This window comes from Bufo gargarizans, chromosome 8, assembly GCF_014858855.1.
Source record: "Bufo gargarizans isolate SCDJY-AF-19 chromosome 8, ASM1485885v1, whole genome shotgun sequence".
In the NCBI taxonomy this organism is placed as follows: Eukaryota; Metazoa; Chordata; class Amphibia; order Anura; family Bufonidae; genus Bufo; species Bufo gargarizans.
Genome location: NC_058087.1, coordinates 73,460,246 through 73,472,256, shown reverse-complemented (window position 1 = coordinate 73,472,256; position 12,011 = coordinate 73,460,246). Strand labels below are relative to the sequence as shown.

At 44.4% G+C, this 12,011-nt stretch overlaps 1 protein-coding gene across 1 annotated transcript in view; it reads left to right on the top strand.

Moving 5' to 3' along the window:
- ALS2 (alsin Rho guanine nucleotide exchange factor ALS2) overlaps nt 1–12,011 on the top strand; it is a 105,936-nt gene that overhangs the window by 90,955 nt on the left and 2,970 nt on the right. The window contains 5 exon segments of the mRNA XM_044302574.1: nt 7,510–7,686; nt 9,077–9,122; nt 10,600–10,661; nt 10,775–10,924; nt 11,027–11,123. Of these exon segments, the coding sequence (XP_044158509.1) occupies nt 7,510–7,686; nt 9,077–9,122; nt 10,600–10,661; nt 10,775–10,924; nt 11,027–11,123 (532 nt within the window).

Sequence of the window (12,011 nt, the reverse complement as noted above, 5' to 3'; positions counted from 1 at the left end):
CCATGGGTGCTCTCATAGTGACATCTCTAGATATTCTTGGCGAGCGTATGTAGTCTATTTTACATGTTCTAGCCTGCTCTCTTTTCACAGTGCAATTGCCCTGTCTGCTCTGTTTCCTCAGCCTGTCTAGCACCAGTCATGATATTGTTCTGGATCCAGCATCACTCGCAGTCTTCCTTTTGCCCAGTGACGGAGGTTGGTGTGGCTACACTCTTATGCTGCATTCCTCTGTGCTGCATGGCTGGGATATGGTATTGACCCCTGAGGGCACTGTTTTTTCCTCCCAGACTGTTCCCCATTTGCTTATGATTATTTTAGGTCAGTACCACTAGTAGGTTCCCATTGTGTTTTTTATGATGAGTGACTATATTCCGTCATTTTTATCCTCTTCTCGTGCTGGATCTTTCACAAGGGAGTGGCTATTCTCCAGTTTTCTCTTATGAATCGGCCCACAGATGTTTCATAATCTACCTGGGAGATAACTCCAGGACTGATTCTCTGACATCTGGCCAGTTAATTCCTTCAAGATTACCAAATGTTTCCAATGTTGAAATATCCCTTTCTGGTACTTACACATTGACGACAATGTATTGAGGTTCAATGGTAGGTACCCCACTTCTGGTTGAACAAGAATAAATGTTACTGCTGCGCCACTATGGACGCAAGCAGTCTTACCTTACCCACCAGGTAACAAGGATCAGCGCAGCAATGGACCAGGCCTGATGGAGGGGAGTGTAGACAGGAGATGTAGTCATGAAAATATCAGTTCTGTGCCCTATAACACCCTATATTCTTGGTAGGAGTGGGGGCCTATTTTCATGCTACCTGTCTATACAGAGCACTCGCCCTAAGAAGGGCGACCCCGTCCGGATGCCTGTCCCTAGTTCGGACCTGAACCCTATAATACAAAGCAAAACAAAAAATAAATACTGTAGTGACTACAAGCCTCCCGACGTGGCACGTTTCTGTCGTGTCGACTCCTCAGGGGGATTTAGAACAAGTAGAGACAAAAAAGCAAAAAACCGGGCTATGACCACAGGTAACAGGTGAGTATACACTGCGGTTATGCGGTTAAATGAAATACTAGACTAACACAATATTGATAGAGGTCAAAGTCTAGGGGCAGGCATCCGTGGTGCTGGATCGCCATGCTGCAGAGAAATAGATGCTTCTCCGCTTCCTAGTGTGCGAGGATATGGTGGTCCTCAGTACGGTGGTGTCCCTATCATTAAGGGGGTTCCTCAACCTATACCAGCCACCCTGACACATACCTTAGTGGGATTTAAATACATCCCCAGCGCGCCTCTTCTTGTGAGACCGCCCTGTCAGCACCTGCGTCGGCGTGTGACGTCACGCGCATGCGCCACGACGCACAACACGCCGCTGCCTATGCCACATGATTACGGCGGCCAATCAGATCCGGAGGCGGAACGGGATGGCGGTTACCTAGGAGAGTATGTCAACAGGAAGTAACCTCACAGTACGTCCCCTGATGGAGGCGTCCGTGACAGCGCTGCGATATAAAGTCGCAACAAAGTAAGACCGATATTTCTTGCACAATACCAGTGACATGAATACAACACAGAGAACTGGACACGAAACAAAGCATTTTATAAGTATTTTGGAGTGGAAAAACGTCTCATATATTAGCATATTATCCAAGGGGAGAAAATGCCATCAATGATGTAGGCACAGACTCCAGTGGAGGAGAATATAGATTGCCATCACCACTGTGGGAATAATCATTATTGTTGGAAAGAATATTCCACACATTTATATAAAGCACCCAAAATCCAGCCTTTCATTTAGGCCTAAGGGTGCAGATGTTTTGAGTTGGAAAATCCATCGAGATTCCTGTTGCAGCAGGCACCTGTCCCAATTGCCCCCTCTCACAGGCGGTTTGACCAGGTCAAAACCCAAAAATTTCAAGGAGGCTTTACCATTGTGTACAGTATGTACATGTTTCGAGATTGGGGTATCTCGTTTATGAGAGATATCCCCCAAATGCTCCCCTATCCGCCTCCTGAATTCACGTATTGTTTTACCAACATATTCAATCCCACATTCACACCGGATCCGATAGATGACCCCTCTAGATTTGCAATTAATGAAATGTGGGATTGAATATGTTTTGTTGGTGACATTGCTCACAAACGTCTTGGTGACGTCTATACGTTTGCATGCAATACAGTTTCCACATCTATAGCATCCCACACTCCTAGATCGCAACCAGGTGGTGTTGGTGCGACCCGGTGCGTAGTGACTATGTACTAACTTATCGCGTATGTTCGATCCTCTACGGTAAGTGATTTGTGGTTGGTCACCCAGGACGTCTTGTAGGTCAGGATCCATTTTGAGAATTTGCCAATGGCGTCCTAAAATCTGTCTCACTTGTTTGGACCCCCTATCGAAATTGGCAATCATTCTCATGACCCTAGTTGGTGGAACAGAGGTTTGATTAGGAGTGAGCAATGGGCCTCTTGGTCGGGACAGGGCTGTCTGATATGCCGATCTCAAAACATGGTCAGGGTATCCCCTGGACAAGAATCTACTCCTCATATCCGCTGCTTGAATGACAAAATCACGTTTATCAGAACAATTTCGTCTAAGACGCAGGTATTGGCCTCTAGGAATTCCTGTCCTGAGTGGGAGAGGGTGGTTGCTCTCCCATCTCAGGAGGGAATTCGTAGAGGTGGCCTTCCTGTAAATAGAGGTGTCTAGCTCCCCCCTCCCGTTCTTAGAGATTTTTATATCAAGGAATGGTAGAGTGGTGGGGTGGGACTCACTAGTGAAGCACATACCAATATTGTTACGATTGAGATGCTGGACAAAGGCTTCAAAAGTCCCCCGATCACCATTCCAAAGAATGAAAATGTCGTCGATGTATCGCGCCCACAGACCAATCTCGTAGGTGTCCAGAGCTTCATCCTCCTTAAATACGATGGTCTCCTCCCACCAGCCCAGGAATAGGTTAGCATACGATGGGGCACAAGGGCTCCCCATCGCTGTACCCCTGAGCTGGTGGTAGGTCCTCCCATCGAAGGTGAAAAAATTACGTGTGAGCGTAAACTCAAGTAGACGCAGGACAAATTGGCTGTGGGCGCGATACTGACAACCCCGTGATCGGAGAAAGTGTTCAACTGCGTTGAGACCCAAATTGTGTGGTATAGATGAATAGAGGGCCTCAACGTCAATACTGGACAAAAGACATGTCTCCTCCAATGTCAGCCCCTCAATACGCTTGAGGAGATCAGTGGTATCTCTGACATGGGAGGGGAGAGCCGTGACAATCGGTGCCAATACCCGGTCAATATAAATTCCCAAATTCTGGTTAAGGTTGTCCACCCCCGATACAATGGGTCTCCCCTTTAGGGGACTAACCCCCTTATGCACCTTGGGGAGACTATAGAAGGTAGATTTCCGAGGATGCAGAGGGAAAAGGAAGGCAAATTCCTCAGCGGAAATGATATTATTGGTTTTCGCTTCTTCCAAAATATTTTTAAGTTCACGCCTATAACCCTCAGTGGGGTCACTATATAGTACTTCATACGTTCCTGAGTCAGATAGTATATTCCTACACATATTCACATACTGTTCCGAGTCCATGACCACGACATTCCCCCCTTTGTCAGCGGGTTTGATGACGATTTGGTGGTCGTCGGCTAGTGATGAAATAGCAGTGGTCACAGACTCGGCGCAGTTGGAATGATGTGTGGACACCTGGAGATCCTCCAGGTCCTTAGTGACCATATTAAGGAATACATCTAAGCATGAAAGTTCATTCGCAGTGGGTGGCATCTTTGTACTCTTTACTTTTAAGTTTGTAAAGGGACCGTTACCCTGAGGGTTGTCCCTATTGGAATCTAGGGACTGCAGAAGTTCTACATCCCTAAGTAGTTCAATCGGGATCCCTAACTCAAGGCATTGGCGACGGTCCATCAGTCTAAAGTGTTTGTGCCACCTTAATTTGCGAATAAATAGATTGACGTCTTTAACAGACGAAAATCTATCAAATTTTGGGGTAGGCACAAAGCTCAGACCTAATTCAAGAGCTTTAATCTCATCAGTGTTGAGGACACTCACTCCTAATCAAACCTCTGTTCCACCAACTAGGGTCATGAGAATGATTGCCAATTTCGATAGGGGGTCCAAACAAGTGAGACAGATTTTAGGACGCCATTGGCAAATTCTCAAAATGGATCCTGACCTACAAGACGTCCTGGGTGACCAACCACAAATCACTTACCGTAGAGGATCGAACATACGCGATAAGTTAGTACATAGTCACTACGCACCGGGTCGCACCAACACCACCTGGTTGCGATCTAGGAGTGTGGGATGCTATAGATGTGGAAACTGTATTGCATGCAAACGTATAGACGTCACCAAGACGTTTGTGAGCAATGTCACCAACAAAACATATTCAATCCCACATTTCATTAATTGCAAATCTAGAGGGGTCATCTATCGGATCCGGTGTGAATGTGGGATTGAATATGTTGGTAAAACAATACGTGAATTCAGGAGGCGGATAGGGGAGCATTTGGGGGATATCTCTCATAAACGAGATACCCCAATCTCGAAACATGTACATACTGTACACAATGGTAAAGCCTCCTTGAAATTTTTGGGTTTTGACCTGGTCAAACCGCCTGTGAGAGGGGGCAATTGGGACAGGTGCCTGCTGCAACAGGAATCTCGATGGATTTTCCAACTCAAAACATCTGCACCCTTAGGCCTAAATGAAAGGCTGGATTTTGGGTGCTTTATATAAATGTGTGGAATATTCTTTCCAACAATAATGATTATTCCCACAGTGGTGATGGCAATCTATATTCTCCTCCACTGGAGTCTGTGCCTACATCATTGATGGCATTTTCTCCCCTTGGATAATATGCTAATATATGAGACGTTTTTCCACTCCAAAATACTTATAAAATGCTTTGTTTCGTGTCCAGTTCTCTGTGTTGTATTCATGTCACTGGTATTGTGCAAGAAATATCGGTCTTACTTTGTTGCGACTTTATATCGCAGCGCTGTCACGGACGCCTCCATCAGGGGACGTACTGTGAGGTTACTTCCTGTTGACATACTCTCCTAGGTAACCGCCATCCCGTTCCGCCTCCGGATCTGATTGGCCGCCGTAATCATGTGGCATAGGCAGCGGCGTGTTGTGCGTCGTGGCGCATGCGCGTGACGTCACACGCCGACGCAGGTGCTGACAGGGCGGTCTCACAAGAAGAGGCGCGCTGGGGATGTATTTAAATCCCACTAAGGTATGTGTCAGGGTGGCTGGTATAGGTTGAGGAACCCCCTTAATGATAGGGACACCACCGTACTGAGGACCACCATATCCTCGCACACTAGGAAGCGGAGAAGCATCTATTTCTCTGCAGCATGGCGATCCAGCACCACGGATGCCTGCCCCTAGACTTTGACCTCTATCAATATTGTGTTAGTCTAGTATTTCATTTAACCGCATAACCGCAGTGTATACTCACCTGTTACCTGTGGTCATAGCCCGGTTTTTTGCTTTTTTGTCTCTACTTGTTCTAAATCCCCCTGAGGAGTCGACACGACAGAAACGTGCCACGTCGGGAGGCTTGTAGTCACTACAGTATTTATTTTTTGTTTTGCTTTGTATTATAGGGTTCAGGTCCGAACTAGGGACAGGCATCCGGACGGGGTCGCCCTTCTTAGGGCGAGTGCTCTGTATAGACAGGTAGCATGAAAATAGGCCCCCACTCCTACCAAGAATATAGGGTGTTATAGGGCACAGAACTGATATTTTCATGACTACATCTCCTGTCTACACTCCCCTCCATCAGGCCTGGTCCATTGCTGCGCTGATCCTTGTTACCTGGTGGGTAAGGTAAGACTGCTTGCGTCCATAGTGGCGCAGCAGTAACATTTATTCTTGTTCAACCAGAAGTGGGGTACCTACCATTGAACCTCAATACATTGTCGTTTGTGTGTGTTAGCTGGGTAACACTTTAGTGCACTCACTGGTGCATTAGTGTAAACGAGTACCTTTTCTTTTCTGCCAGCAGTGGGGTCGACACCATAGAACCCCTTGATTACATGTTTTGTTTTGTGATACATCCTTAGGTGTATATTTTAATGTATATCGTATAAAAGCTAATTTTTAAATAAGGATATTTCCCCACAATTCTTATATTGTGGGCCACTCAGAGCTTTGTTAACCTTGAAATATCAGTGGGACTGTTTCCACCAATAGTCTCAATCAGATATTACTTACACATTGGTAAGGTTTTGTCTGAGTCCACCTGTCACTAGGCTTGGCTGGGTCTTATACATACCCAGATTCTACAGACCCATTTCTTTTGGATAGACCTCCCTCGGTCTTTCGTCTGGCCTATTGTCATGCAAGACGTCTTGGCTTCCAGTCCGGACTTCAACAGCAGTTCTCTGATTCTCAATATCCAAATGTACCGTCCGGACATCATCTTCAGTCATCAGTAACGCTTATCCTTCTTGTGGATACTCTTTGCTGCTATCCGCATCTTCTGAAGTCTCTCAAACCCTTTGGCTTTAATTAACTGGGCTTTCCTCTTTCTGCCCAGCCTAAGACACTGCATATTCTACGCTCTCTCTGGCTGGCCTTCCTGGTACATACACTTCCTGTCCTATTCAGGGTTTCCTGTGCATCCTTCCCCTGCATTTCCGTGTGGGACCTCATGGCCAGCCTTAGATTTGTTCTGGTCTTTTGTTCCCTCCCCATGGCACTGCTTTAGAACATCCCATGGTTTTCTGTGTCCCCCAATGATTCAAGCAATAAAAGTTTTTTTTGCGATTACCTGTAAAATTCTTTTCTCGCCAAGTTTATTGGGGGACACCGCTCCCACCCAGTAAGCACATTGCTGGCTCTTCCTGATAGGTCCCTGTTCTTGGTTCTGACCCATCTCCAGCTCTTGTTTTCTGGTGGCTTCTCCTACTACTTTCATACAAACTGATTAGCTCAGTGTCTGCAGGAGGGATATAGCTGAGAGGAAGAGCTAACACATTTTCAGCTTAGTGTCGCCTCCTAGTGGCAGCAGCTATACCCATGGTCTTCTGTGTTCTCCAATGAACTCGGCGAGAAAAGAATTTTACAGGTAAGCACAAAAATCCTATTTCTTTATATCAGGAAGTTTTTTTTTCTCGGTTTACATATAAAATGGAAGGATTGAATGCATCTATGACATCATGACAACATTCTTCCTTTGCATGTAGCAGGGTGGTGAGTGACCCAAAGCAGAGTCTATGTATATCAGTTGCTAAGCCAGTAGCTCTGTGTAATACTGATTACATAATGAAATGAATTATTATTTTTTTTTGCTCCACTGGACTGCAGGTTGCTGGTGTTAAGCCCTGCTTGTGTTAGACTCTGAAGAAGACACTGTTGTTAATCACCATAATGTACTGTATGTCATTGTGTGTTAGTATATGGATAGAAATAGTTAATGGTTCTTCCTTGTGCTTTTTTAAAATGACTATTTTTTCTTGTAGATATGTGGTAACTAGTTCAGGGCTACTCCTGCCTGTGCTGTTGCCCAGACTATATCCTCCCTTGTTTATGCTGTATGCCTTGGAACATGAAAAGGAAGAAGATGCCTATTGGGAATGTGTCCTAAGACTGAACAAACAACCAGACACCGCACTACTTGCGTTCTTAGGTGTACAAGAGTAAGTAGTATTAAAGTGGCACTGTACTTTCAGTTAACTTTTGAAATGTCATAGGGACATATAATAACTTTAGATTGGTGGGGGTCTGAGAGCTGAGACCCCTCTAGACCTTTAGAACAAGGGGAGAAAAGCACACTCTTAGCATGTTCCCTCTCCTCGCTGTGTGACAGGAAGCAAAACGGACTAATTAGAAAGTCTATGGGCTGAACTTGTGCAGCAAGTAGAGAGCGAAAGCTAAGCAGGGGCTTCTTTCCTCTCGTTCTAATGATGGGGGGGCGGGTCTCAACACTCAGAACCAAACAAACTTAATCTGTCCCTATGACATCTCAAAAGTTTACTGGCTCTGCTATTTCCGTCGGCCTCATAGAAATGAATAGGAGCGGGGGCCGCGTATGCACGGTGCGCTCCCATTCACTTGTATGGGAGCAGCGCTTGGTGGTGGCCAGACCCTGGAAAACCCAGTGTCCTCCAGCCACAACTCTTCCTACTCCGTTCTCATTGTAGGTGCGGGCCCCAGAGGTGGGACCCGCACCTATCAGACAATGGGGGCATAGCCTAACGATATGCCCCCATTGTTTGTGAGGGGAATACCCCTTTATGGTCTACGGGACTGTATAAGGCATGTCTAGATATGTTCTATTTTAGGGTTTATCTTTCTTTTCCAAGAAGAGAATAGACTGTAGCTCTGCTGTATCTCAAGACAAAAGTCTCAATTTTATGAAATTTTTACTGGTTTGTTAGTGAGGTCTAGCTTGGAATAAGTGTATAGGTTGATGTGTAAATTTACTTTATATAGTTCCATTTTTAAAGAGTAAATGCATTGTTCGGAGGCTCGAGTATGGAGACCCCTCTAATATTTAAAACAAGGAGATAAAAGCTTTCAGCTGCTGAAGACAGGCTTAGTAGAAAGTCAATAATCTGGTCTCTGTTCCGTCTTTGGCAACAAGTAAAGACCGCACTCAGCTGAGCTTTTCTGACTCTGTCTTAGCGGTCGTTGGAAGCCTCAACATTTGCCATCGATCAAAACATTTAATTTGTCACTATGAGGTATCGAAAGTCTTTCTAAAGTACAAATACTCTTCACAGTGTTCTTAAACACGGTGTACCCCTAATTCTGCTTGCTACAGATCATCATTGCATAAGTTTAAGTATATTACATAATATATGTTACACAACTTTGAGTATATTGGTTTAACATTGTCTCTGTCACATACACACAAGTATTTTCTGGAAAATTGATGTATGCGTTGTCTGTATTTACGGTGAGTCCTTTCGCATCTCAGAAATAAACTGCTCAGTTAGCATAGCCCTGTCACAAAACATTTTTTTCCTTTACACATTGTTATAAAATTATAATGTATTTCTATATTCTTCTTCTTACCCTTTTCAGAAAATTCTGGCCAACCAACATTAATTTCTTGGGTGAAAATAAGAAGGTATGCAAGAGTCCTTGACAGAAATAACACTGCTAAAAACTCAGTTAATCATGAACATACAGTATGTCTTCTGAGGGTCTTCATGTACAATACTAATTATTCTAATACTTCATATACAATATTCTAAATGCACAAAAAGCTTGGTGACAGCTTATCGTGTCTCATGCAGCGTCTCATGCTGTTCATAAGTCGACTTATTGTCTGCTGAGGCATGGCATCCCGCTCTTCTTGAATGGTGGCTCTCAGGTCATTAAGGTTCTGGGGTACAGAGTTATGAGCCTCTTCACAGCGACTCAGCTGATCCCATAGGTTTTCAATGAGATTCAGGTCTGGAGAAAGTGCAGGCCACTGTATTTGAGGTATCCAGTCTCCAGCAGCCATTCCCTTATGATGCGACCTCGATGAGCTGGCTCATTGTCGTCCATGAAGATGGAATTAGGCCTGTGTTGTCCATGCAGAGGCACAATGACTGGATTGATGATATTAAGTAGTATGGACGTGTCACTGTACCATTCACACAGTGTAGGGCAGTTCTGTAGTGACTAGACACACCTGCCTACACTGTAACACCACCAAAGGCAAACCGTGGCTGATGCATAGCACTCTCCTTGACGTCTCCATTGACGTCAACATTGTTGGCGGCCATCATTTCTGCTCAGCATGAATCAACTTTTATCAGTAAACAGCACAAAAGCCCACTGGTCCCTAGTTCTGTGTAAATGCTTCCTGGCAAGACCATGATGCCTGTGGTCAGGTACCCTTGCAGGTCGTCTACCATGCAGGCCACTCTAATATTAATGGTTTTGAATGGTGCCTCTCGCCTCCCTTAAATGTGCCTAGAGTTGTGTGGCATTCATCATTCGGTTCTGCAGGGCATTGTTCACAATAAAGTGGTCATCAGTGTGGCATGTGGCCAGAGGACATCCATCCATGACAATGTGTGACACTCTAAGCTCAGTGGTCACTTTCGTGTGAGAACATCCTGCTTGAAGCCTCACAATGGCGAGGTACTGTTGATCAATTATTAGGTGTCGTCTTGGTCTCATGATGTCAAAATGTGAACAGCATGATGAGGAGGACTGTTTAAATACCAATTCTAATTGAACCAGGACATTTATTGGGCGATTCATGCATCAAACACCTGTGAATTTTGCTGTTAAGCTCCTTGTTAGTAGAACAGCAAGTTGTAAAAAAGTACGGAAACATTGAACAGTTGGCCATGTGCATTCAAAAGTTTAGATAAGGTCACATTTAGTTCACCTGTAAAGGTTAGCGTTCACTTTAGGTTCATCCTGAAATTTCACCCACAAGCCAAATATCCCTAACTTTAAATATATAGATAGATAGATAAATATAATATGATTTGGTTCTGGATAAGTAAAAGCTTTTTCATTCCTTTCCGAACAATTTCTTATGCTCTAGATATATTGACATTCTTTGAACACTGGTCGCTGTAATAGGATTTGTTTCTCTGCAGGTTTTGCCAAGCACTAAAGATTCCTGTTTTTCTTCAGCGGTGGAGTGCCTACAGCAGATCAGGTATTAGTATCTATCATATGGTATGTTATTGCCATTGTTAATAGCAGGTTTGTTCAATGATGCATTTTGGCTCATAGAGAGAGAAGAGATCAGTCTTTCTCTGTTGTTTGCAGCACTACATTCACTCCAGCAGACAAACTAAAGGTCATCCAGCAGACTTTTGAGGAGATCACACAAGAAGCACAAGAAGCACACAAGGAAGGTTTCCTCTGGTCCATGGATGAGCTGTTCCCTGTTTTCCTATACGTTGTGCTGAGAGCCAGGTCTGACTAATGTGGATTTTTAATGTGCCTTAGAGCCATATCTTTGTAATTGTCTTCTTGCCTTAGATAGTCACCAAGCGTTTCCTTCTTCTTATTGGATAGGATACGAAATCTGGGTTCAGAGGTGCATCTAATAGAAGATCTTATGGATCCATATCTGCAGCATGGGGAACAAGGCATTATGTTTACCACACTGAAGGTGAAAAATACATGAATCTTAAAATTTCTAAAGTATCAAGTCAATGTTCATAAGCCTTAGGGTTCAAGCACACGACTGTGTGCCACCCTGGAAACACAGCCCATGCGTGCTGCATGTCCCACTCTGACCTGTACTCACTGTATCATACAGATTTATGTCTGATTTTATTATACTATATTAACATGATGATGTGAGTACAGTACAATAGACCCGCGATCAGATAGGCACTCAATGCACCATACATCTGTGTATACTTAGTCTCCAGTGTAGTTCTGTGAGATGTAGTGTCACTCTGGTCTCCTGCATGTAAGAGCTGATGATGGAGAGAAAGATGACAGGGCAGACAAGCTCAAACCGCATGGAGACTCAGCTGTGTGTCACCAGTCTGTCATGGCTGCCCTTACACAGCACGCAGTGCATTGTGATGACACTCCATCCCCCTCTGTCTCTGCAAAGCCAGGCATGATGGGAAATGTAGGATTCATTGGGAAAACCATATTTGAGGGAAAGAAGGAATCAAGATGGCAGACAGCCCACAAATAAAACAGGTGTGCACAAGGCATATACGAGAGCCTCTATCTTATTCTTTAATAATGGCCCATCCTGCACTATATAGGCAAAGAAAGATAATCCTAGAGTGCTTCTTTAACAAGTCAATTTTTTTTACATTTTATGATAACAGTCTCTGTCCATATATCCTGCATATAGTAATCCTAGAGTGGGTTATGCCACTTGGGTCCCCCTTCAAGCCATCTGTGGTTGACTGACGTGAACCATCCAGGTATTACATGGCTGGTCATTCATTTCAGTGGCTGGTATGCAATACTACATTTCCACTGCAGCAGTCCCTTTACAAGAAGTGTATAGGGAACAGGAACTTCTAGTGAC